The 24,930-nt window shown below is 41.3% G+C and overlaps 1 protein-coding gene and 1 long non-coding RNA gene across 3 annotated transcripts in view; one reads left to right on the forward strand and one right to left on the reverse strand.

The window, feature by feature from the left end:
• Nucleotides 1–24,930, forward strand: part of Gm51421 — a 159,368-nt gene that overhangs the window by 83,908 nt on the left and 50,530 nt on the right. The window lies entirely within an intron of this gene.
• The window catches only part of LOC115488283, a 29,749-nt gene continuing 18,329 nt past the window's right edge, over nt 13,511–24,930 (reverse strand). Inside the window, exon 5 of the mRNA XM_030248163.1 lies at nt 13,511–13,819. Within this exon, the coding sequence (XP_030104023.1) occupies nt 13,681–13,819 (139 nt within the window). The 3' untranslated portion in view covers nt 13,511–13,680. The remainder of the gene's footprint in view (nt 13,820–24,930) is intronic.

Here is a 24,930-nt window from a genome sequence, read left to right on the forward strand (position 1 = left end):
CTCCCGACACATAATAATCAGAACAACAAATGCACTAAATAAAGATAGAATACTAAAAGCAGTAAGGGAAAAAGGTCAAGTAACATATAAAGGCAAGCCTATCAGACTTTACACCAGATTTTTCACCAGAGACTATGAAAGCCAGAAGAGCCCGGACAGATATTATACAGACACTAAGAGAACACAAATTCCAGCCCAGGCTACTATACCCAGCCAAACTCTCAATTACCATAGATGGAGAAACCAAAGTATTCCACGACAAAACCAAATTCACACATTATCTCTCCATGAATCCAGCCCTTCAAAGGATAATAACAGAAAAAAACCAATACAAGAACGGGAACAACGCCCTAGAAAAAACAGGAAGGTAATCCCTCAACAAACCTAAAAGAAGACAGCCACAAGAACAGAATGCCAACTTTAACAACAAAAATAACAGGAAGCAACAATTACTTTTCCTTAATATCTCTTAACATCAATGGTCTCAACTCCCCAATAAAAAGACATAGACTAACAAACTGGCTACACAAACAAGACCCGATATTTTGCTGCTTACAGGAAACTCATCTCAGAGAAAAAGATAGACACTACCTCAGAATGAAAGGCTGAAAAACAATTTTCCAAGCAAATGGTATGAAGAAACAAGCTGGAGTAGCCATCCTAATATCTGATAAGATTGACTTCGAACCCAAAGTCATCAAAAAAGACAAGGAGGGGCACTTCGTTCTCATCAAAGGTAAAATCCTCCAAGAGGAACTCTCAATTCTGAATATCTATGCTCCAAATACAAGGGCAAACACATTCATTAAAGAAACTTTAGTAAAGCTCAAAGCACACATTGCACCTCACACAATAATAGTGGGAGACTTCAACACACCACTTTCACCAATGGACAGATCATGGAAACAGAAACTAAACAGGGACACACTGAAACTAACAGAAGTGATGAAACAAATGGATCTGACAGATATCTACAGAACATTTTATCCTAAAACAAAAGGATATACCTTCTTCTCAGCACCTCATGGTACCTTCTCCAAAATTGACCACATAATAGGTCACAAAACAGGCCTCAACAGATTCAAAAATATTGAAATTGTCCCATGTATCCTATCAGATCACCATGGTCTAAGGCTGATCTTCAATAACAAAAAAAAATAATAGAAAGCCAACACTCACCTGGAAACTGAACAACACTCTTCTCAATGATACCTTGGTCAAGGAAGGAATAAAGAAAGAAATTAAAGACTTTTTAGAGGTTAATGAAAATGAAGCCACAACGTACCCAAACCTTTGGGACACAATGAAAGCATTTCTAAGAGGGAAACTCATAGCTCTGAGTGCCTCCAAGAAGAAACGGGAGAGAGCACATACTAGCAGCTTGACAACAAATCTAAAAGCTCTAGAAAAAGAGGAAGCAAATTCACCCAAGAGGAGTAGACGGCAGGAAATAATCAAACTCAGGGGTGAAATCAACCAAGTGGAAACAAGAAGAACTATTCAAAGAATTAACCAAATGAGGAGTTGGTTCTTTGAGAAAATCAACAAGATAGATAAACCATTAGCTAGACTCACTAGAGGGCACAGGGACAAAATCCTAATTAACAAAATCGGAACTGAAAAGGGAGACATAACAACAGATCCTGAAGAAATCCAAAACACCATCAGATCCTTCTACAAAAGGCTATACTCAACAAAACTGGAAAACTTGGACGAAATGGACAAATTTCTGGACAGATAACAGGTACCGAAGTTGAATCAGGATCAAGTTGACCTTCTAAACAGTCCCATATCCCCTAAAGAAATAGAAGCAGTTATAAATAGTCTCCCAGCTAAAAAAAGCCCAGGACCAGACGGGTTTAGTGCAGAGTTCTATCAGACCATCAAAGAAGATCTAATTCCAGTTCTGCACAAACTTTTTCACAAGATAGAAGTAGAAGGTACTCTACCCAACTCATTTTATGAAGCCACTATTACTCTGATACCTAAACCACAGAAAGATCCAACAAAGATAGAGAACTTCAGGCCAATTTCTCTTATGAATATCGATGCAAAAATCCTCAATAAAATTCTCGCTAACCGAATCCAAGAACACATTAAAGCAATCATCCATCCTGACCAAGTAGGTTTTATTCCAGGGATGCAGGGATGGTTTAATATACGAAAATCCATCAATGTAATCCATTATATAAACAAACTCAAAGACAAAAACCACATGATCATCTCGTTAGATGCAGAAAAAGCATTTGACAAGATCCAACACCCATTCATGATAAAAGTTCTGGAAAGATCGGGAATTCAAGGCCCATACCTAAACATGATAAAAGCAATCTACAGCAAACCAGTAGCCAACATCAAAGTAAATGGAGAGAAGCTGGAAGCAATCCCACTAAAATCAGGGACTAGACAAGGCTGCCCACTTTCTCCTTACCTTTTCAACACAGTACTTGAAGTATTAGCCGGAGCAATCTGACAACAAAAGGAGATCAAGGGGATACAAATTGGAAAAGAGGAAGTCAAAATATCACTTTTTGCAGATGATATGATAGTATATATAAGTGACCCCAAAAATTCCACCAGAGAACTCCTAAACCTGATAAACAGCTTTGGTGAAGTAGCTGGATATAAAATAAACTCAAACAAGTCAATGGCCTTTCTTTATACAAAGAATAAACAGACTGAGAAAGAAATTAGGGAAACAACACCCTTCTCAATAGTCACAAATAATATAAAATATCTCGGCGTGACTCTAACTAAGGAAGTGAAAGATCTGTATGATAAAAACTTCAAGTCTCTGAAGAAAGAAATTAAAGAAGATCTCAGAAGATGGAAAGATCTCCCATGCTCATGGATTGGCAGGATCAACATTGTAAAAATGGCTATCTTGCCAAAAGCAATCTACAGATTCAATGCAATCCCCATCAAAATTCCAACTCAATTCTTCAATGAATTAGAAGGAGCAATTTGCAAATTCATCTGGAATAACAAAAAACCTAGGATAGCAAAAACTCTTCTCAAGGATAAAAGAACCTCTGGTGGAATCACCATACCTGACCTAAAGCTTTACTACAGAGCAATTGTGATAAAAACTGCATGGTACTGGTATAGAGACAGACAAGTAGACCAATGGAATAGAATTGAAGACCCAGAAATGAACCCACACACCTATGGTCACTTGATCTTCGACAAGGGAGCTAAAACCATCCAGTGGAAGAAAGACAGCATTTTCAACAATTGGTGCTGGCACAACTGGTTGTTATCATGTAGAAGAATGCAAATCGATCCATACGTATCTCCTTGTACTAAGGTCAAATCTAAGTGGATCAAGGAACTTCACATAAAACCAGAGACACTGAAACTTATAGAGGAGAAAGTGGGGAAAAGCCTTGAAGATATGGGCAAAGGGGAAAAATTCCTGAACAGAACAGCAATGGCTTGTGCTGTAAGATGGAGAATTGACAAATGGGACCTAATGAAACTCCAAAGTTTCTGCAAGGCAAAAGACACCGTCAATAAGACAAAAAGACCATCAACAGATTGGGAAAGGATCTTTACCTATCCTAAATCAGATAGGTGACTAATATCCAACATATATAAAGAACTCAAGAAGGTGGACTTCAGAAAATCAAATAACCCCATTAAAAAATGGGGCTCAGAACTGAACAAAGAATTCTCACCTGAGGAATACCGAATGGCAGAGAAGCACCTGAAAAAATGCTCAACATCCTTAATCATCAGGGAAATGCAAATCAAAACAACCCTGAGATTCCACCTAACACCAGTCAGAATGGCTAAGATCAAAAATTCAGGTGACAGCAGATGCTGGCGTGGATGTGGAGAAAGAGGAACACTCCTCCATTGTTGGTGGGATTGCAGGCTTGTACAACCACTCTGGAAATCAGTCTGGCAGTTCCTCAGAAAATTGGACATAGTACTACCGGAGGATCCAGCAATACCTCTCCTGGGCATATATCCAGAATATGCCCCAACTGGTAAGAAGGACACATGCTCCACTATGTTCATAGCAATAGCCAGAAGCTGGAAAGAACCCAGATGCCCCTCAACAGAGGAATGGATACAGAAAATGTGGTACATCTACACAATGGAGTACTACTCAGCTATTAAAAAGAATGAATTTATGAAATTCCTAGCCAAATGGATGGACCTGGAGGGCATCATCCTGAGTGAGGTAACACATTCACAAAGGAACTCACACAATATGTACTCACTGATAAGTGGATATTAGCCCAAAACCTAGGATACCCAAGATATAAGATACAATTTCCTAAACACATGAAACTCAAGAAAAATGAAGACTGAAGTGTGGACACTATGCCCCTCCTTAGAAGTGGGAACAAAACACCCTTGGAAGGAGTTACAGAGACAAAGTTTGGAGCTGAGATGAAAGGATGGACCATGTAGAGACTGCCATATCCAGGGATCCACCCCATAATCAGCATCCAAACGCTGACACCGTTGCATACACTAGCAAGATTTTATCGAAAGGACCCAGATGTAGCTGTCTCTTGTGAGACTATGCTGTGGCCTAGCAAACACAGAAGTGGATGCTCACAGTCAGCTAATGGATGAATCACAGGGCTCCCAATGGAGTAGCTAGAGAAAGTACCCAAGGAGCTAAAGGGATCTGCAACCCTATAGGTGGAACAACATTATGAACTAACCAGTACCCCGGAGCTCTTGACTCTAGAAGCATATGTATCAAAAGATGGCCTAGTCGGCCATCACTGGAAAGAGAGGCCCATTGGACACGCAAAATTTATATGCCCCAGTACAGGGGAACGCCAGGGCCAAAAAGGGGGAGTGGGTGGGTAGGGGAGTGGGGGTGGGTGGGTATGGGGGACTTTTGGTATAGCATTGGAAATGTAAATGAGCTAAATACCTAATAAAAAATTAAAAAAAAAAAAGAAGTGTGCTGGCACTGCCCCAGCTCAGGGCTAAGACTGTGCTTTGAAGGGCATGTAGTTTGACAGTGATCTCCTATATATTAGTGCCCTCCTCACCTCCATCTTTTTTGATGTCTTTGGTCCATTTTGTTCATCTTCCTATTGACTAGGTACATTTTTTTCCTCTTTACTCATTCTCTGTTTTTCACTTGTATCTTTCCTCCTGTCAGCTGAGTAGGACTTCAGGTAGTTACATTTACGTTGCTATGTGATAAGCAAGATGATTTTGTGTCCAACTTAATTTCCCAAAGGCAAAAAAAAATCTGCAGGCTTGAAAGAGATGTTGGCTTGAAAAAGGCAACTGGGAGCAGTAAGGTTTCCATTCTTGGTTTTCCTCTTTACCCTTCTGTATGTTCCCTGTGAGGTGGAGTCCCCTTTAGACTCAGTGCTGTAGGTATTTCATATGCATTTCGTAGATATCAATGGTCTGAAAGGACATTGCTATAAACTCTGAATGTGAATAAGTCTGTTTGCGCCTTTTGTTGGCCTGTGAGTACAGTAATCTTTCATTATGCCTCAATGGCTGGAGATTGTTGCTCTACTTTCAAGCTGGCATAGTTAATGGTTGGTCATACGGTGGTACACTCGGATGAGAACTGTCTCCATGACTTTCAGCCATTGAATTATTTCAGCCTGCCTGGCAGTGGTGATGCATGCCTTTAATCCCAGCACTTGAGAGGCAGAGGCAGGCAGATTTCTGACTTCGAGGCCAGCCTGGTCTACAGAGTGAGCTCTAGGACAGCCAGGGCTACATAGAGAATCCCTGTCTCAGAAAAAAAAACCAAAATACCAAAAAAAAAACACCCAAACAAACAAACAAAAAGAAAAAACAAACAAACAAAACCCCCCAAAACAACAATAAAACAATTATCTCAGCCAAGGTCAGAAAACTTTGTGTGTCAAAAATGTCTCCTGAGTAAGATATGGATTTCTTATTTTGTTTGACATTCATGTATATTCATTGTTAATTCTGAATGGCTTTAAATTGTTCTCTAAATTTGGCAAAAGTGTGCTAAACACAGAACACAGTCAGCTGATGAGTACCTTGCTTTTAATTAATCATGAAAGTAGCTTTAGAGTGAGGCAATTTTGACTTCTGTTTTTCTTTCCTTTATGAGATATAGTTTAGGCAATTAAAAGATTATTATCTGATATGCTTGAGTACGACTTTAATCCCACCACTTGGGAGGCAGAGGCAGGTGGATCTTTCTGAGGTTGTAGCCATCCTGCTTTATGTTGTAAGTTCCCCGGACATCCAGGGTTACATTGACAGACCTTGTCTCAAAAAAACAGAACAAAATAAAAAACCCACCACCCCCAAAACTAATAAACGGACAAACAAACAAAGCAACATTCTACCACCGTGGATTATTATTAATTTTTTAATCATGATTTCTCCAGGGAGGAGACAATAGGGCATTTGGTCACTGACTTTCAAATTGTAAATCATTTTGTCTTGGGAGGTCATGGGAGTTTCTAGCTAGTGTTTTAAACAGAAACAATAAACTACAAGGTATCATTAAGAATCTCCAGCCTCTGTTTTGTGTGGAAATATTGGGATCTAGGTCCAAATAAGATGAGAAGGGAAAAGTAAGACCAAAGGTTTCCAGACAAGTTGGAGGCCAAGAGGAACATCTGCAATCATCTGGGGCAGAACTCTGCCTACTTTCCTAAAGATCAAGTGCCAAAGAATATTACCTTTGGGGCTATTAGGATTCCCTCAGAATGGCTCATCTCTGAGAATGATGGTCCAGGGAAAATGGTAGAAGAGGGATGGAGTGATGTTTGTCAGAGGGTTCAAAATTTCTGTCAGACTGATTAAGTAAGGTCTGGAGTATAGAAAAAGTTGATTTTGACATAAACTATGTACAAAGCAAAGATAAAAAAAAAAAGAAAGACTTGCATCCCAAAGGTCCATCATTCTCCTCGAGTCTAAGTGTTTGTGCTCACCTTTACCAGAACTCTGGAGACCTGTGTTCATCCAGGTCTCAGGGCTCATCCAAAACACAGACCTGAACCAGCTGTGGCCAAGTGTTCCTGTGTTGTTGGCTGAACTCTGCCTCAACTTCAGAGACACTGGAGGGGCAGCCTTGGCCTTCAATTGCCAGACATTCCAGGTCCTCTGCCAGCTAATGGAGTCTTCCACAGAGGCCTGTCATCTCAAAAATAGAAGCTTGGGTATTCCAAAGATTGGGATGCCACTCTATAGTCAGATGAGTTGGTTACGTGAGACCATACAAGTTAACTAATGTCTGTATGACTGTTTTCCTTATTTGAAAGTGAGTAATGAGATCATCTGAGGAGTGATTGCTAAGAATAAAATCACTGATTAACATGAATGATAGGTCTGTACAGAGCATGGGCTTAATTTTCTGGGTCCAGTGCAAATAGCTGGGAGAGTTCAAAACAAATCCAATAGAATCAACAGGAATACTAACAACAACAATTTTTTAAAAACCTGAGTGCTGGAATCACAGGCATGTACCAACTCTGGCTAACTTTTGTATGCTTTTATAATAAACAAACAAACAAACAAACATCCCTATTCCAGTTCTAGCAGTTGCCTCAGAGAGAGCTGTGTGACACTGCATGCTGCTTCCTTTCCCCAGATAGCTCAGGGGATCTTTTCCATCTTCTATGATCTTCTGCAATTTCTTTCTTCAGAGACTTGAAGTTCTCATTTTTCCCTTTTTTTATTTGTGATTTTCTTCATTTACATTTCCAATGCTATCCCAAAAGTCCCCCATATCCTCCCCCTACCACTCCCCTACTCACTCACTCCCACTTTTTGGCCCTGGTGTTCCCCTGTACTGAGGCATATAAAGTTTGCAAGAACAAGGGGCCTCGTCTTCCACTGATGGCCAACTAGGCCATCTTCAGATACATACTCAGACTGAGACACGAGCTCCGGCGGAGGCGGGGGGGATTGGGGGGGAGTGTACTGGTTAGTTCATATTTTGTTCCACCTATAGGGTTGCAGATCCCTTTAGCTCCTTGGGTACTTTCTCTAGCTCCTCCATTGGCGGCCATGTGATCCATCCAATAGCTGACTGTGAGCATCCACTTCTATGGCAGTTTCTAGATGATACATCCTTTCTTCTCAACTCCAAATTTTGTCTCTGTAACTCTTTCCTGGGTGTTTTGTTCCCAATTATAAGAAGGGGCAAAGTGTCCACACTTCAGTCTTAGTTCTTCTTGAGTTTCTTGTGTTTTGCAAATTGTATCTCATATCTTGGGTATTCTAAGTTTCTGGGATAATATCGACTTACCAGTGAGTGCATATCATGTGAATTCTTTTGTGATTGGGTTACCTCACTCAGTATGATGCTACCTCCAGGTCCATCCATTTGGCTAGGAATTTCATAAATTCATTCTTTTTAATAGCTGAGTAGTACTCCATTGTGTAAATGTACCACATTTTCTGTATCCATTCCTCTGTTGAGGGGCATCTGGGTTATTTCCAGCTTCTGGCTATAATAAATAAGGCTGCTATGAACATAGTGGAGCATGTGTACTTCTTACCAGTTGGAACATCTTCTGGATATATGCCCAGGAGTGGTATTCTGGGATCCTCCAGTAGTCCTATGTCCAATTTTCTGAGGAACTGCCAGATTGATTTCCAGAGTGGTTGTACAAGCTTGCAATCCCACCAACAACGGAGAAATGTTGCTTTTTCTCCACATCCTTGCCAGCATCTGCGGTCACCAGAATTTTTGATCTTAGCCATTCTGACTGGTGTGAAGTAGAATCTCAGGGTTGTTTTGATTTGCATTTCCCTGATGATTAAGAATGCTGAACATTTTTCAAGTGCTTCTCTGCCATTCGGTATTCCTCAGGTGACAATTCTTTGTTTAGCTCTGAGCCCCACTTTTTAATGGTGTTATTGGATTTTCTGAAGTCCACCTTCTTGTGTTCTTTATACATATTGGTTATTAGTCCCCTATCCGATTTGGGATCGGTAAAGATCCTTTCCAAACCTATTGGTGGCCTTTTTGTCTTATTGACGGTGTCTTTTGCTTTACAGAAGCTTTGCAGTTTCATGAGGTACCATTTGTCCATTCTCAATCTTACAGCACAAGCCATTCCTGTTCTATTCAGGAACTTTCCCCCTGTGCCCATATCTTCTATGCTTTTCCCCACTTTCTCCTCTATAAGTTTCATGGTCTCTGGTTTTATGTGGAATTCCTTGATCCACTTAGATTTGACCTTAGTACACGGAGATAGGAATGGATCAATTCCCATTCTTCTACATGTTAACCGCCAGTAGTGCCAGCACCATTTTTTGAAAATGCTGTCTTTTCTCCACTGGATGGTTTTAGCTCCCTTGTCAAGGATCAAATGACCATAGGTGTGTGGGTTCATTTCTGTGTATTCAATTTTATTCCACTGGTCTACTTGTCTATCGTTATACCAAGACCATGCAATTTTTTATCACAATGCTCTGAAGTACAGCTTTAGGTCAGGCTACCAACAACAATTCAAAAAACCTTCTGAAGGCTGGAATTACAAGCTTGTACCAAATCTGGTCAACTTTTGTATGTATTTCCACCAGAGGTTCTTTTATCCTGGAGAATGGTTTTTGCTATCCTAGGTTTTTTGTAATTCCAGATGAATTTGCAGATTGCCCTTTCTAATTCATTGAAGAATTGAGTTGGAATTTTGATGAAGATTGCATTGAATCTGTAGATTGCATTTGACAAGATAGCCATTTTTACTATATTGATCCTGCCAATCCATGAGCATAGAAGATCTTTCCATCTTCTGAGATCTTCTTTAATTTCTTTCTTCAGAGACTTGAAGTTCTTATCATACAGATCTTTTACTTCCTTAGTTAGAGTCACACCAAGGTATTTTCTATTGGGTTTTACTCTTGTGAACAGTGTTGTTTCCCTAACTTCTTTCTCAGCCCATTTCAAAAGACCAAGTCAGAATCAGTGTCAATCTCTTTCTCCCTGAAGATCAGGATCTTAGTTAGCTCTTAGCTGTTGCTCTAGCAGTAGGCCTGCCTGTCTGTGGTCATACTTCCAACCATGATGACCTTGGGCTATATGAAACTCTAAGCAAGCCCTCAGTTAAAAGCTTCATTGTATCTTACATTGTTTGTAGTATTTCATCACAGTAATAGAACAGTGACTACCACAGGCAGGAAAGAGTTTCTCTCAGCTTACAGTTATAGACCATCATGAACTGAAGTCAGTGCAGGACGCCATGGTGGAGCCCTGCTTACAAGCTTGCTCCTCATGGCTTGTTCAGCCTGCTTCCTTACACCACAGGACCACCTGCCAAGGCAACCCACTTCTTGCAGTGGGCTTAGCCTTACCACATCAATCCTTAATCAAGAAAATCAAAAAAATCAAGAAAATGCCTACAGACTTGCCTACAGGCCAATATTAGACAATTATTTCAAACACCTCATGAGGAAGTTACATCTTTTTTATATTTCTTTTCAGGAACTTCCATGTTGTTTTGCCTGTGGCTCCACCAATTTACATTCTTGCCTGGAGTGCACACAGATATCCTTTGTGAGGCAGTGGACTGTGTCACCAGAGGACCATGACAACCGGTGACATTGCATAGAGTTTTATATTGTGATGGGGTATCTAACTAGGCTCTAAGTGATTAGCCAATGAGCTTTCCTCCAATTCTGTGAAAGATATTCAATCTCTGGTTCACCCAGAGTAAGACTTGTGCATTTTCATCTACCCTGAATAAAACAGTTTAGACAAGCAAGGACTGTCTTCTTCATCAAAGACCTGAAGGGTGTGGGGGACAGTGGGCTGTGGGGGGATGGGGATGGCAGGGGTAAGGCTTAGACACACAGAGCTGTGGTTAAGTCTCCTGTAGAGGACCCCTCTTCTAGCCCCTCCATAGTCCTGGCACTCACCTGGAGCTAAGCTGAATTCCCCACACTGGGTTCATATATGGCTACTGGCTCCTGTTCCCAACTACTTGAAGTTCCCAGTGGTATCTGCATACACAAGCGGATTGGGACCACCATTTTCAACTCATCATGGTTCCCAGGAGCTTCTGGGTGCATAGGACTCCCCCTCCCCCCAACCCTGCTGTTTTCAGCCAGAGAAACACAGGCTGGGCCCCCTATCTGAGACTGTTTCAGCCTTCCCTGAGCAATGTGGCTCAGCACCCCAGGGGCTAGGAAGAAACACAGCCTAATATCCCTGAGTTTTGCCTTCCCCAAGTGGCACATTGGTGGCATTCCTGACCCCCAGAGGGAAGGCAGAGACACAGAATGATGCCTTTACTGTATGCTGTCAGCAGGGCCTGATCTCTCTGCTCTGTTTTTGATATCTGTGCTCACAGGTATGGGGTATGAGGCAGAATGTCACTGTGGTTGATTTGCACTTCCTTGGTACTTAGGAATAACAAACCCTTATCATAGAAATTAACATTTAGAGTCCTACTTGCTATCACTTGCCAACATACATCCTAATAGATTTATTAGTTGGTATGTTAAATGACTTTTTTTTAATACGAATTTCTTTCTTAGAGCTGCTATTGTGGCAATATCATAACCAAAGTAACTTTGGAAGGAAAGTTTATTTGACTTATACTTCCACAATACAGCTCATCATGGAAGGAATCTGGACAGGCACTCAAACAGTATAGAAATCTGGAGACAGGAGCTGATGCAGAGGCCACTGAGGAATGCTGCTTACTGGCTTGCTCCTTATGGCTTGCTCAACCTAATTTCTTATAGAACCTAGGACCACCAGGCAAGTGACGGCCCCACCCACAATGGGCTGGGCCCACATCCATCAATCTAATTAAGAAAATGTCCTATAGGTGTACCAACAGCATGATTTTGTGTTGGCATTTTCTCCATTGAGGTTCCCTCCTCTCAGATAACTTCAGCTGGTGCCAAGTTGACATTAAGTTAGCCAGCAGAGAATTGTTATGGCCAAAAGTTACTTTTCCAATGAAAGCAGTGATTCAGTGAGCTCATGTCCCTGGAGTTCCCTGACATCAGCAAGTTGCCATCATCAGAACCCCCTTAGCAAATGCTCTCAACAGAACATTCTTTGAATCAGTGGCCAAAGTGGTGTTCCCCTAACAGCCAGAAGACCAGGACCACCAATCTGATCTGCTTGTAGAAGTCACTCTCTAACTCACTTGCAAACATCTGCAGCTTCATAGCAATCCATGCAGCAACCTTTCCTTTGAAACCTTAAAAACCACTACAAGAACAAACCTGAGAGCTGAGATTGACCTGAATTAATCTTGTGGTGAAAAAATAAACAGAGAGTAGTACTTCCTCCATCTCTGGTCCATGAAGAGATCAGCAAGCCGCTTTAAAAGTGAACATACAATGCAAAATCAAACCTCAGGAAAGAAATCAGTTGAAACAATTTGTCCTTAGTCAGGAACTCTTTCTTGAATGACTGGAGGACTTTTCCGGATGTCGGCTGGTCCATTTCTCCAGCTGTGAATATGTGATATTTATTGGCAGTAGATGATAGATGAGAGGCTTCATTCAATGTTTCAAAAGATTTTAAATCTCACAGATGAGAACATAGGCAAACCCAAGGATGAAGTGATATATCTTTTAAATTGATTCTTACAACTACTGCATCATAATGTCACTCTGTTGGGTTGGTTATTTATCTTAGTGCATTGGTTGTAGCTGTGTATCGTGCCGTGGTATCTTTTTCAAATATAAAAGATGAAAAACTTCTTCATTACAATCTACAGCTACAAAAACCTCCAGCAAAGTGGCTGGAGGCTCAGTGGTGGAGCATTTGCCTGCCGAACATGTCCAAGGCCCCAGACTCTAGCATCAGCAACACAAACAACATCAATAACAACAAGCCAACAACAAATGAACCATACAAACTACACACTGTTGGGCTGTAGAGGGAGAGAGTAAACTTAAATAATTTACTGTCACAGAAACGGTAGTTAAGCACCTCAGGTAACTATCACTGTCGTGAGATCCAAAGCACACAAAGATAATAATCAAAATATGGTTCTGAATACAATTTAATGTTTGTTATAACATTAACCGACAAGTAATACACAAATTTGGTAGATACCAGGGAACTTAATACATGTTCATCTCTTTCCTTCTCTCTACCAAAAGAATGATGACAGAGAGAGAGAGAGAGAGAGAGAGAGAGAGAGAGAGAGAGAGAGAGAAAAAAGACATCAGCTGTTTTCCCCTGAGTTCTTCTGGGTCAGGCCAACTTGAAACTCACTGTATGCTGAGGATGAATTTCTGCTTCCCACATGTCTACCTGTAGAGTTCTGAGATTACAGACACGAGTCACCATACCTACACAGTGCTAGGAATTTAAACAAGGGCTTTGTATATACTAGCTAGGTAAACACTCCACCAACGGTGATACATCCCAACCTGTAAAATGCCACATTTTACAGAAAAGAAAATAAACGAAAAGGAAAGGAAAGGAAAGGAAAGGAAAGGAAAGGAAAGGAAAGGAAAGGAAAGAGAAAAGGAAAGAAAAAAGAAAAGGCAGGTACATTTCTAGATAGTAGGCAACAACTTTATTACTAACCTGAGATAAGAGTTGGTATCTGGTTTTATTACCACAATTGTTGCTCCGCAAGGAGAGAAAAATAATTAAAGCTTAAAATAATATGAAAAGTGAAGCCAGCTGACAATCGTATGGAGAAGGAAGCATCTGGTTTGGACTCAGGAAAAAGCCCACTCAGATAGAGCCCCCCTTCTCCCGCATGCCATGGGTCACCTTGGGTGAAGGAGACTGGGTTGGCTGGAGGAAGAAAAGGCCCAGGAGCTGTCTTCCTGCAGACTTCCAAGAGAACAGAAAGAAATGCCTGGATTCCAGTCAGCTTTGCTGAGTTCTTGGAGAGGACCTTCATGCCTACAAAGGAAAAGGTGAAACCTGAAGATACAGCTCCAAGTGACAAGGCTTGCTCTGAGGCTATGATAGCTGATGAAGAATTATGTTCCTCTTAAGGCAATAAGAAAAGACCTGAAGAAAAATGAAGACTCAGATACTCACAAAAGATTACTGCTTGCTTTCTTCCTGCTTCATTCTGAATATTGTCCAAAGATCATGACTGAATCCCAGGGCTTGTCCACTGGGAATGTAGCAAGGAAATTGGTTGAGATGTGCTCTGAACAGACAGCCCAAGATAGACCACCATGTGAAGAGAAGGCAGCTGAAGTAAAGGAAGTATGAGCTACGGGATATTGCATGCCTTGAGAGGGCAGAGGTGATGCAAGATAGAAGGGCCCTGGTGGGCCAGGAGGCTCAAGGAAGAATGAATAGATGAAGAAGATGAGGAAGAGGAAAAGGAGGAGGAGAAGATGGAGGAGGAAGTGGAGAAGGATGATGTAGAAGAAGGAGGAGGAGGAGGAGGGGAGGGGGACAAGGAGAATAAGAAGAAAGTGGAGGAGGAGAAGAAGAGGAAGGAGGAGAAAAAGAAGTGGGAAGAGAGAGGGGGGAGGGAGGAGGAGGAGGAGGAGGAGGAGGAGGAGGAGGAGGAGGAGGACGAGGATGAGGACGAGGACGAGGACGAGGAAAATGGGGCTGAGGAGGACGAGGAGGAGGAGGAAATGAGGCAGAGGAAAACCAAATGTTTAGTCTGCGATTCCCATGGAATTTGTGGAGGCCCAGTTACTATTTCATTACAAATGTGAAACTTAAGTACAGCTTAACACTAGCTTCTCTATAAATATCATACAGTTTTTTGTTTTGTATAGGATCCCTACCTACTTCAAGGCTCAGGAAACAGTATTGAAGAAGCTATGGAAAGAGTGAGTGTAAAAACCTGATGAATGGAGAAGAATACTGTGAGAGGCTGGCCTCTGAACACACCATGGCTGTTACACACACACATTCACAGCAGCTGTGTTTACCCATGCAAGCCCTTCACAAGATCCAGAGTGTTAAACTTTCCATTGTGGAGGGGGAGGGATTCTCAATACCCCATCCCCTTCCCTTGCTGAGTTGCTAATGGCAACTGATAACTGCTAAAGGACAGAGAGCCAATTTTCTTTGAGAAAGGTAGGCATTGACAGGTTTCCCACACCCCTTTGTATGACCCAGCAGGCATGCACGAATACAGGCAGCACCAGTGGGACTTAGTGGGTGATTTTATAAAACAACATGAAGTTGGAAGGAATACAGGAGACTTGTTGAGGGACGTGTGGAGGTCCAAGTGTATGGGAGACCTGTTGGGGGCAGGAGGTGATAGTGGTAATGCTAGAGGGAGTGAACAAGGAATGACTACAACTAAGATACATTGTATACACCTATGAATGGATTTTATTGTATGTTATCAGGATGTAGCTCAGTAGTGGGTGCTTGCAGTGCTAACTTAATATTCACAAGGTTCTGAGTTCAATCCCTAGTACTCTGGTAGAGAAAGAAGTTTTCAATACAGTCTGTAGCTCCCCTCCCCCCAGGGTTTGTTTATGTGTTCATTTGTTTGTTTGAAGCAGTTTCTCTGTCATCAAGCTAGGCTTACGCTCACACAGATCCCCCTGCTCCTGCCTCCTTGGTGATGCATTAATGGTTACTCCACCACCATCTGCAAGCTGGAGGTTTTTTGGAGGCTACTATATACTTAGATTTTTAAAGTTTTGATGTTGAGTGTTCATAAATACTTAGTAGTTTCCTTAATGTCTTGCATGTGGTAACACGGCCAACTTCATAGGCATTTATACTATTAGTATCTCCTTTTTAAGGATGTTTGTAATAAAATTTTGAACATTAAAATATAAAAAATTGACTAGAGACCATCATGAATAATGTACATACTAGTTTATAAACAGAAGTGAAAATGTGAGGTGTGACATCACCGCCTATCTTTGCATCCTCCACTCTTTCTCCTGGCTCTGTTCCTCCTTTATGCAAGCTCATAGAAGTAAGAAAGGGAAGGAAGGAAGAAAGCAGGGAGGGAGGGAGGGAGGGAGGGAGGGAGGGAGGGAGGGAGGGAGGGGAGAAAGAAAGGGGGGAGAGAGGGGTGGAGGGATGGATGGAGGGAGAGATGGAGGTAAATGGAAAAAGGGAAGGGAAAGGGGAAACCCACATACACTGTAATAACAAAAGAATTATTCAGAGGCTCATGGTATCAACACTGATCTCACAATAACATATTGTGAAACCAACCAAAAATGCTTTCAAGCATTGTTATACAAGGGTCTCATCATTTCCCTCCCATCTTTAAAGCCACCAAGAACTGACAGACTTCCCTTGCATTCTAACATACTGTTCAACCCAAAACGTTTCAACTCTGTGGAAGTGAAAATGAAAAGCAAAATAAAACAAAACATAGCACAAGTCTGCAAGAGAACCCAGTTTAAAGAAAAGGTAATTCAAAATTCCTGATACTTATTCAATCTTTAGAAATCATTTGAAAGGGTGGGAAGGATCAGGGGTTCAAGGCCTTTGAGAGACATTGCCTCAAAAAGCCAAAGGAATAAAAACTACTTGCACCTTTGTGCCTATGTTACCCAGAACTAATAGTGTCTCACTTGGATCCCCTGAGTGGCAGCTGTCACTCAGTTGAAATCTGAGTTTCTCTGTGGGCCTTACAGGAGAGAGTGTCATCATGGTACCCTCTGGGGTTGTTATGGTGGATGTGAAGAGAACATCTACTTCATCCCTCAGCAGTGCTGTGAGAATGTCTGGGAGATCACATGGTGTGCCCTTACTGAACGTCTTGCCTGATCAACATAACCTTCTTAGATCACAGTCGCCTGTCCATACTTTACCAAAACAAAGCCTGACACAGAGTACGTAGAACAACAACAACAAAAAAAAAACAGTACACAGAATTAAACCCGGGAGAGAAATGGAGAAAGTGGGCAGAATGACACAGGCACACATTTAAAAAGCACCTGCCTTGCTCTGGGAACAGACAGAGTCAGATATGATTGGCCAGAGCAGTGGTTCTCCTCCTTCATAATTGTGACTCTTTAATACAGTTCCTCATGACCTGAACCATAAAATTATTTCCATTGCTACTTCTTAACTGTAATTTTGCTACCGTTATGAGTCTTAATGTAAATATCTGATATGCAGGGTATCCTGTACAGGGGTTGTGACCCACAGGTTGAGAAAGAACCACTGACATAGTGCTTGACAAAGCTGGGGCATTGAGTGCATTATAAACACGTGATATGCGAAACATTAAAATTGGGAAGCAGCAGAAACTCCACGCTTACAGAAGCATTATGAGATCCTCCTGTTTAAAAAAGATTTTAAAAGTGGTGATGTGTGGTACAGAAAATGTTCTCAAATGAATGTGATGGCCGTGGGGGTAAAACTACCATTCTAGAAGCTGAAATAAAGATTGTCACTATTTCTAAGCTCCCCTGGGCTAGCACCACCTCTCTGTCTCTGTCTCTCTATCTGTCTCTGTCTGTCTGTCTGTCTGTCTGTCTGTCTGTCTCTCTCTCTCTCTCTCTCTCACACACACACACACACACACACACACACACACACACACACATACATATGCACTTATTTCTCACTCTGGGGCTTTTTGTTTTGCGGATGTGGGTGTTTTTTGGGTTATTTGGGTTATTTTTATAAGGAGACAGGTTCTGTTATGTTCTTCCCACCTAACCCCTGACCTCAAACCATCCTCCTGCCTCAGTTTCCTGAGTAGCTGAATCTACAGCACACACCACCACATTTGGGCATTTCAGACAGAGACGAGAGTACTTTTCTACCTAGTGCTTTCCTGACAAACGTTTATTTTTATTTTTGTTTCGCTTTGCTTTTCTGAGATAGGGTTGAGCTTCATAGTCCTGACTGTGGATCAGGCAGACCTTGACATTGTTGGTGAACGTTTTTTTCCTAATGTGTAGTTTGCCAATTTGTCCTATTGGCTATGCCCTTTGTCTTATAGAAGCTTTTCAGTTTCTTGTGGCCCATTTATAAATTTTGATGTTAGAGTCTGAGCTATTGGACTTCTGTTTATGACATTTATCCCCATTCCCATGAGTTTGAGGCTCTTTCCTGCTTTCTCTTCAGTTAGATTCAGTGAATCGGGTTTTATGTTGAGTTCTTTAATCCACCTGGCCTTGAGTATTGTGCCAGGTGACAAATACGCATCTACTTTCATTTTTCTACATACTTACTCCAAGTTAGACCAGCGATATTTATTGAAGATGTTTCTTTTTACATTACATATTCATGACTTTGTCCATGATCAAGTGTCCATAAGTCTGGTTTAATTTCTCGGTCTTCAAATCATTTCTTTTTCTATTTTAAAACACTTTAATCTTACATTTCAAATGTTAGCTATTTTTCTGGTTTCCTGCCTAAAAGCCACTTATCTCATGCCCCTTGTTTGTTTATTATAAGGTAGAGTTTGTACATGCCTGTAATTCCAGCACTCAGAATGTTTTTTAAAAATTGTTGTAGTTAGTATTGCTGTTGTTTCTATTGGTTTTGTTTTGAACTCTCCCAGCTCTTTGCACTGGACTCAGAAAACTAAGCCCATGCTCTGTACAGTCCTATCATTCATGTTAATCAGTGATTTTATTCTTAGCACCCACTCCTCAGATGATCTCATTACTCACTTTCAAATAAGGAAAAGAGTCATACAGACATTAGTTAACTTGTATGGTCTCACGTAACCAACTCATCATGACTGTAGAGTGGCATCCCAATCTTTGGAATACCCAAGCTTCTATGTTTGAGATGACAGGACTCTGTGGAAGACTCCATTAGCAGGCAGAGGACCTGGAATGGCTGCCACCTGAAGGCCAAGGCTGCCCCTCCAGTGTCTCTGAAGCTTGAGGCAGAGGTCAGCCAACAACACAGGAACACTTGGCCACAGCTGGTTCAGGTCTGTGTTTTGGATGAGACCTGAGACCTGGATGAACAGAATTCTCCTGAGTTCTGGTAAAGGTGAGCACAAACACTTAGACTTGAAGAGAATATTGGATTTTTGGGATTTGTTAGTATTCCTGCTGTTTCTACTAATTTTAGTTTGAATTCTCCCAGCTATTTACACTGGACCCAGAAAATTAAGCCCATACTCTGTACAGTCCTATCATTCATGTATTTATTGTAATCAACACAGTCATCAATAGTAAACTAAGTATATTGGTTCATGGTTATAGTCTACTCTACTAAAATAAATGATTTGTACTGATTAACAATTTCTAGTGACTGTGTGAGTACAGGAACACATAAGAAGATATTTAACTTGAATTAGTAAGTAGTTGCCCCTTTTCCTTCATCCATACATTGTAATATGTAAAGACAGAGTATTTTGAAAACAAGACCTCTGGGAAAAAAACATTCCGCGAGCACATATTCAGCAAATGTTTAAAGTACAAACCAGAACAGAATTATGACAATGACATCTGGTCCCTACGCTTAGATCAGTCTGCTGACGAGACTTTGAAGGAGATTCAACATGAGCCTAGGGAATCACAGTTTGTGCATCTTCAGGAAGTCATTTCAAAAGATTTCAAAGTAAAAGTGAAGTGATTAAGAAATCATGGAAAAATTGTTTCCCCAAGGAAGAAATTCTACCTCACTTCTCTAAGAAAAAAAGCAAGATTAAAGGTAATTCTAATTTAAAAATCAGTATATGTCCTTTGAGTACAAAGATGCATCTGTGAGCCCACATCTGCAGAGCTTAAGAATGTCTAGACAACAGGATCTCAGCGTTGAACATGTCCTGCATCTTCTTCACACCCTCAGTCCCAGCTGCATCCTTGTCCTTGATCATTAAAGCTCTAAGGATACAGGTGTAAATTTCCGGGATCCTGTGATCCTGAGATTCTGGGTGTGTCTCAGTTCCTGGGAGACAAGTTGCCTGTGAGACTCTAAGATTCTTGTGTGACTAACTCCTGGGATTCTGGGATCCTGGGATTCTAAGATCCTGGTCGTGATAGAGTGAGTGGCTAGTAGTGGAGCCTCCTCTGTGGGCTGTGGGACTGTCCTCTGGGTTTGTACCCAAGTTAGACAAGTGCTAGAGTAAACATATGCAAGAAATGATGCCAGCAGTCCTGGGACAGGTGGTGACAAACTAAGACTTTTAAGTCTCAGCATCCAGAGCAGAGTGGTAGAGGCTATGGCTCTTCTTGGTTGTTTGTCATGCTATTGAGCAGCCACCTCCTTATGTATTGTCCCTGATGCAGATGTTGCATGACAATCTATAGATGGCCAAGAATCTAAACTCACTGATACTCAGTGCAATCTACAGTTGTCAGTTTTATCATCTTGTGGTATTAGGATATTTGATCTCTTTGTCTATTTTTACTTGCTGTAAAAGGAGCCTAAGGCAGCTCCGCATAACTCTCTGTGAATGCTCAGCATAGCACATTCCTGGTTTGGTAATGTTTTCAATTGCACGGTTAATCTGACCCCTTACACTAGGATTTGTAGAGTCATATAGCACTTAAAAAATAACAACCTTTCTAGGGGTCAACTGATTGCAGACTGATAACAGCCACATTCCCCTTTTGGTTCTCTACTTAAGCTTGTCTTAAACTTGAAAACTCCTAAAAGTTACTCTCAAGTCTTATTGTCCCCAAATGACAGATGAGTCTGACTTGCTGTGTCCCTTGCAAGTCGGGTAACAACGATGTTTTATAGGCTATGTAGTATATAAATTGCCTTGAATCTGCACTAGCTGCATTATGTTCATAGCAGCCTTAATTATGATAGCCAGTAGCTGGAAAGAACCAAGATGTCCATCAACAGAGAAATGGATACAGAAAATATGGTACACTTGTACAATGAAGAACTACTCAGCTATTAAAAAGAATGAATTCATGAAATTTTTAGACAAATGGATGGATCTGTAGGATATCATCCTGAGTAAGGTAATCCAACCACAAAAGAACACATATGACATGTACTTGCTGATAAGGGGATATTAGCCCAGAACCTTGGAATACCCAAGATACAAATCGCAAAGCATACAAAACTCAAGAAAAATGAAGACCAAAGTGAGGATACTTTGATCCTTATTAGAATGAGGAACAAAATACCCATGGAAGGAGTGACAGCAACATAATGTGAAGCAGAGACTGAAGGAATGACCATCCAGAGACTGCTTCACCTGGGGATCCATCTCATAAACAACCAGAAAAACCAGACACTACTACGGATGCCAACAAGAGATTGCTGACAGGAGCCTGATATAGCTGACAACTGAGAGGTTCTGCCAGTGTCTGACAAATACAGAAGTACATGCTCACAGCCATCAAATGGTCAGAGCACAGGGTCCCCAGTGAAGGAGCTAGAGAGAGGACCTATGGAGCTGAAGGGTTTAGAGCCCCATAAGAGGAACAACAATATGAACTAACCAGTACCTCCAGAGATCACTTGGACTAAACCACCAAACAAAGAAAACACATGATGGAACTCATTGCTCTAGGTAAATGTGTAGAGGAGGATGGCCTGGTTGGTCATCACTGGGAGAAGAGTCCTTGGTCCTATGAATGTTCTATGCCCCAGTAGAGGGGCATGCCTAGGCCAGGAGGAAGGGAGTGGGTGGGTTGGGGAGCAGGGGTTGGTGTAGTAAACAGGGGATCTTCAGAGGGGAAACTAGGAAAGGGTTTAACATTTGAAATGTAAGTAAAGAAAATATCAAATAAAAAAGGCATTTGTTAGGACTTTATAGGATGATACCTAATTACAATCTTCATCGTTTTTGAATGATGCTTTTTGGCAGACACAGGTGAATCATAAAGTAATAAAATGAACATTGAAGGACCCCCACAGAAACCTATCCCCCAAAAGATTTTGGAATTTATTATCTCTACTTGCAATTACCAGTGATTGTATATTTGAAGGAACGCAGAAGCATACACTGCTGTGTTTTCTGACAGCTTTTTATTCCCTTAGATTATGCTTTGATTTAATGAGAGCCATTACAAAAATACTGATGTATTTGCCATTAATGCGTTCAACACCATCATCCACAGTATTTTCACAGTAGCTAAATATTTGACAGCAACGATGCAGCATGGGTAAGTTTTCCATCATTAAGTTCCTATACAGACAGTTAGAAAAACTCTCCATACTGAATGTATGAAGGAGTTTGTAGTTCAGTCTGGCTCAGAAGAAACTATGGAGCCCAAGTCCCATCAAAAATGCAGAGATCCATCTGGGTCTGATATCTGTGGGATTTCATGATCACACCTGAAATAACAAGGCTCTTAGAGTGAAGAGTTGGAGATCACTGTGTTAGTCATAAGAAAAAATGCAATGTACTCAATTGTAACTGAAAGCTGACAGTCAATATGTACTGTGTATAACCTTATCAAAATATCAAATTAATTACAAGAACAATAAATAACCAATAAATAACAAAACTTTGAATGAAAACAAGAAAAACCAAGTAACTAAACTAATCAAAACTCAAACCAAATCAAACCACAAAAATTGTGCAAAGCAAAATTCTTAGTCTGCTCATTTTGTAGCACAGCCTTACAGCCTGTGGCTGTCCTTGGCAACTTAGCAGAAAAGCAGTTCCTGGAGGTAACAAACTTTGCAGGAGAAATTTAAGCAACACTCTCCTTTTGGAGTGTGGGTCTGAAGGATATGGCCTCCCAAGTCAAAGCAGAACACATGTTGTAGACTTGGATCCAAGGTTTTACAATTTTGTTGACTGATCTCCATGTAATTATTGATGATGACCCATCAGGAAAAGATAAATTTAAACTCTCAGAATCTTCCTGGATGCCCAGCAGCTCTTGATGTGTCTCAGCAATTCTCTGAGTCCCTTTAAATGTGCACTCTTCCTGGGCCAGAGGCTACATGAAATTAAGGCCTGTTCATACCAAAGAAACAAAATAAAGGAGGAGCATACAGCCCATTACAGCCATGGTTATTAGGGATGAGAGGCAACAGTGGTGTATTTCCTGTGCACACTCAGTGCTCTTCCTCCAGCACTTCTCTTTGAGGGAGATCATGTCGTGGTCTGTGCCATGTTCTGCTTTCTGCTGGCCTATTTCACACTTAGGGAAGAAAGAAACAAAGACCGGTTAAGCATTTGTCAATTGAGCTGTCCCTCCCAGAACAGCTCTATTCAGCTGGACAAACCAACATGTCCTATCAGCTGAGATCATACCGTGCATGCCAAGTGTCATAGAGCACCTGAGCTTGGAATTGTTTTTCACCTTTTAAAAACTGCTAGAAACTGAACTGTCAACTACACATTATACTGGCGTTTTAAAAAACACCACATTTCCCCAGGTGTGCAGGTACATTATATTGAGTAATAACATTGTAGCAATGTTTGAATGTGAGTTCAAGAGAGATGTGTGCTACCTAGAAACCATGTGGATTCCTTATGGGGTGGGAGCATGCCCTGAACTGAAGTGAAGGCTATGATTATTTCTCCAGTCAGGAACCTCACAGGGTTCCTCTTGTCAATCCCTCTATCTGCAAATAACCAGAGACACCATACAACACAATACCCATGGGTACTTCATGGTTCCTAGAATCTGCAAGAGTGTGCTAAATAAAAATATTCCCAAGGCTGGGCAATGAACCTTAAAAGTGATAGTCATGAAGAAACAGAACAACACCCCTGTACATCTATGACTATTGTAGGGCACACTCTCAAACACACATAATATTTGTGTTTATGCATACAAGCATATTGTTTTGCAGTGACCTGTTTAGTTTCACGGTTAATACAAATATAAAAATCTCCCAGGATACTTTGCAGGCATAAAAAAAACAAATCTTGAATGGAAAAGGTACTTAGTGGGCATAGCATGTAGGCAGCGCAGTCAGTGATATGCTTTCCACTCATAAACTGGTCTGGAAGTCAGGGTTCTTGTCCTATTATCCAATCTGGCTCAGCAAGTTCCCAAGGCTGTGTAGAATAGGTTTGTTTCCCAGCCTAGGCTCACATGTTGGTGGTGGACCAGCCTCTTTTTCTTGTTCCCTGTTTCAGACTTGTCTCAAAGTAAACAGTTTCTTCCAATAGGATCTCCCTTTTCCATCACCTAACTGACTTGGTGTCCAAAGGTATCAGCCCAGACTAATAGGAACTGTCTATAACCAGGATCCAAAAGAACGTTTTTTTCCCCAGAATGTGATTGTGCCAGGGCTCTTTTGAGTAAGAAAAGGCTGACTAGTTGAAGGACAAAAGCTTGCATGGATTATCTCACACTGAGTTCATGGAAGGGCTGAAACACAAAGGACCTTTTCATTCTTCAGCAGATGGACATCAGGATAGCTTCTCCTTCAGGGCTGCTCTGAGGACCACTACAACCCTGAGCACCCTAGACTCTGTGGATATCTCCTCCTTGTTCTGGAAGCCTTGGGTCAAAGAGGACTTCTTTTCCACTTTCTGAACATGGCTTCTAACAGACATAACCAATTTTATACTACCAGAACTGTCTGAAGGACCTCATTTCTCTCAGCCCCCACTGAGGCTGATTGAGACACAGGTCGGAAAAACCATGCATACACAAAAAGAAACACACAGATACACAGTCACAGACACAGACGCACACAAGCACACACAGACTTATTCACATAAAATCATAACTGAGCAGAAAACAATGAGGTATCTGTTATGGTTCAGGACCAAGATAATTCAGACTATGCAGAGGTGATGTTTCAAGGGAGACCCAAGGAATCTGCGATCATTTTAGAGGAATAAAAAGCACTAGAGAAGCCGGGTCATAGTGGCACACTCCTTTAATCCCAGCACTTGGGAGGCAGAGGCAGGCAGATTTCTGATTTCGAGGCCAGCCGGGTATACAGAGTGAGTTCCAGGACAGCCAGTGTGAACAGAGAAACCATGTCTTGGGGGTTTGGGAGGAGAGGAGGGAAACATCTAACAAAAATCACTAGAGAACACTCTTCTTGGTCCAATTTGGGGGCATATATTAAGAAATTTTTTCATGAAGCCTCAAAAATCACACACCAAACATGAACCTGTGAGGAGCCTTTCTGTCATCTCTGGTCATCCAGCCAACTCCAGACTCTAAGGCCCAGGAATGACCACTCCAACAGCACTCAAAGAA

Source organism: Mus musculus, chromosome 14 (genome assembly GCF_000001635.26).
Source record: "Mus musculus strain C57BL/6J chromosome 14, GRCm38.p6 C57BL/6J".
Lineage (NCBI taxonomy): Eukaryota > Metazoa > Chordata > Mammalia > Rodentia > Muridae > Mus > Mus musculus.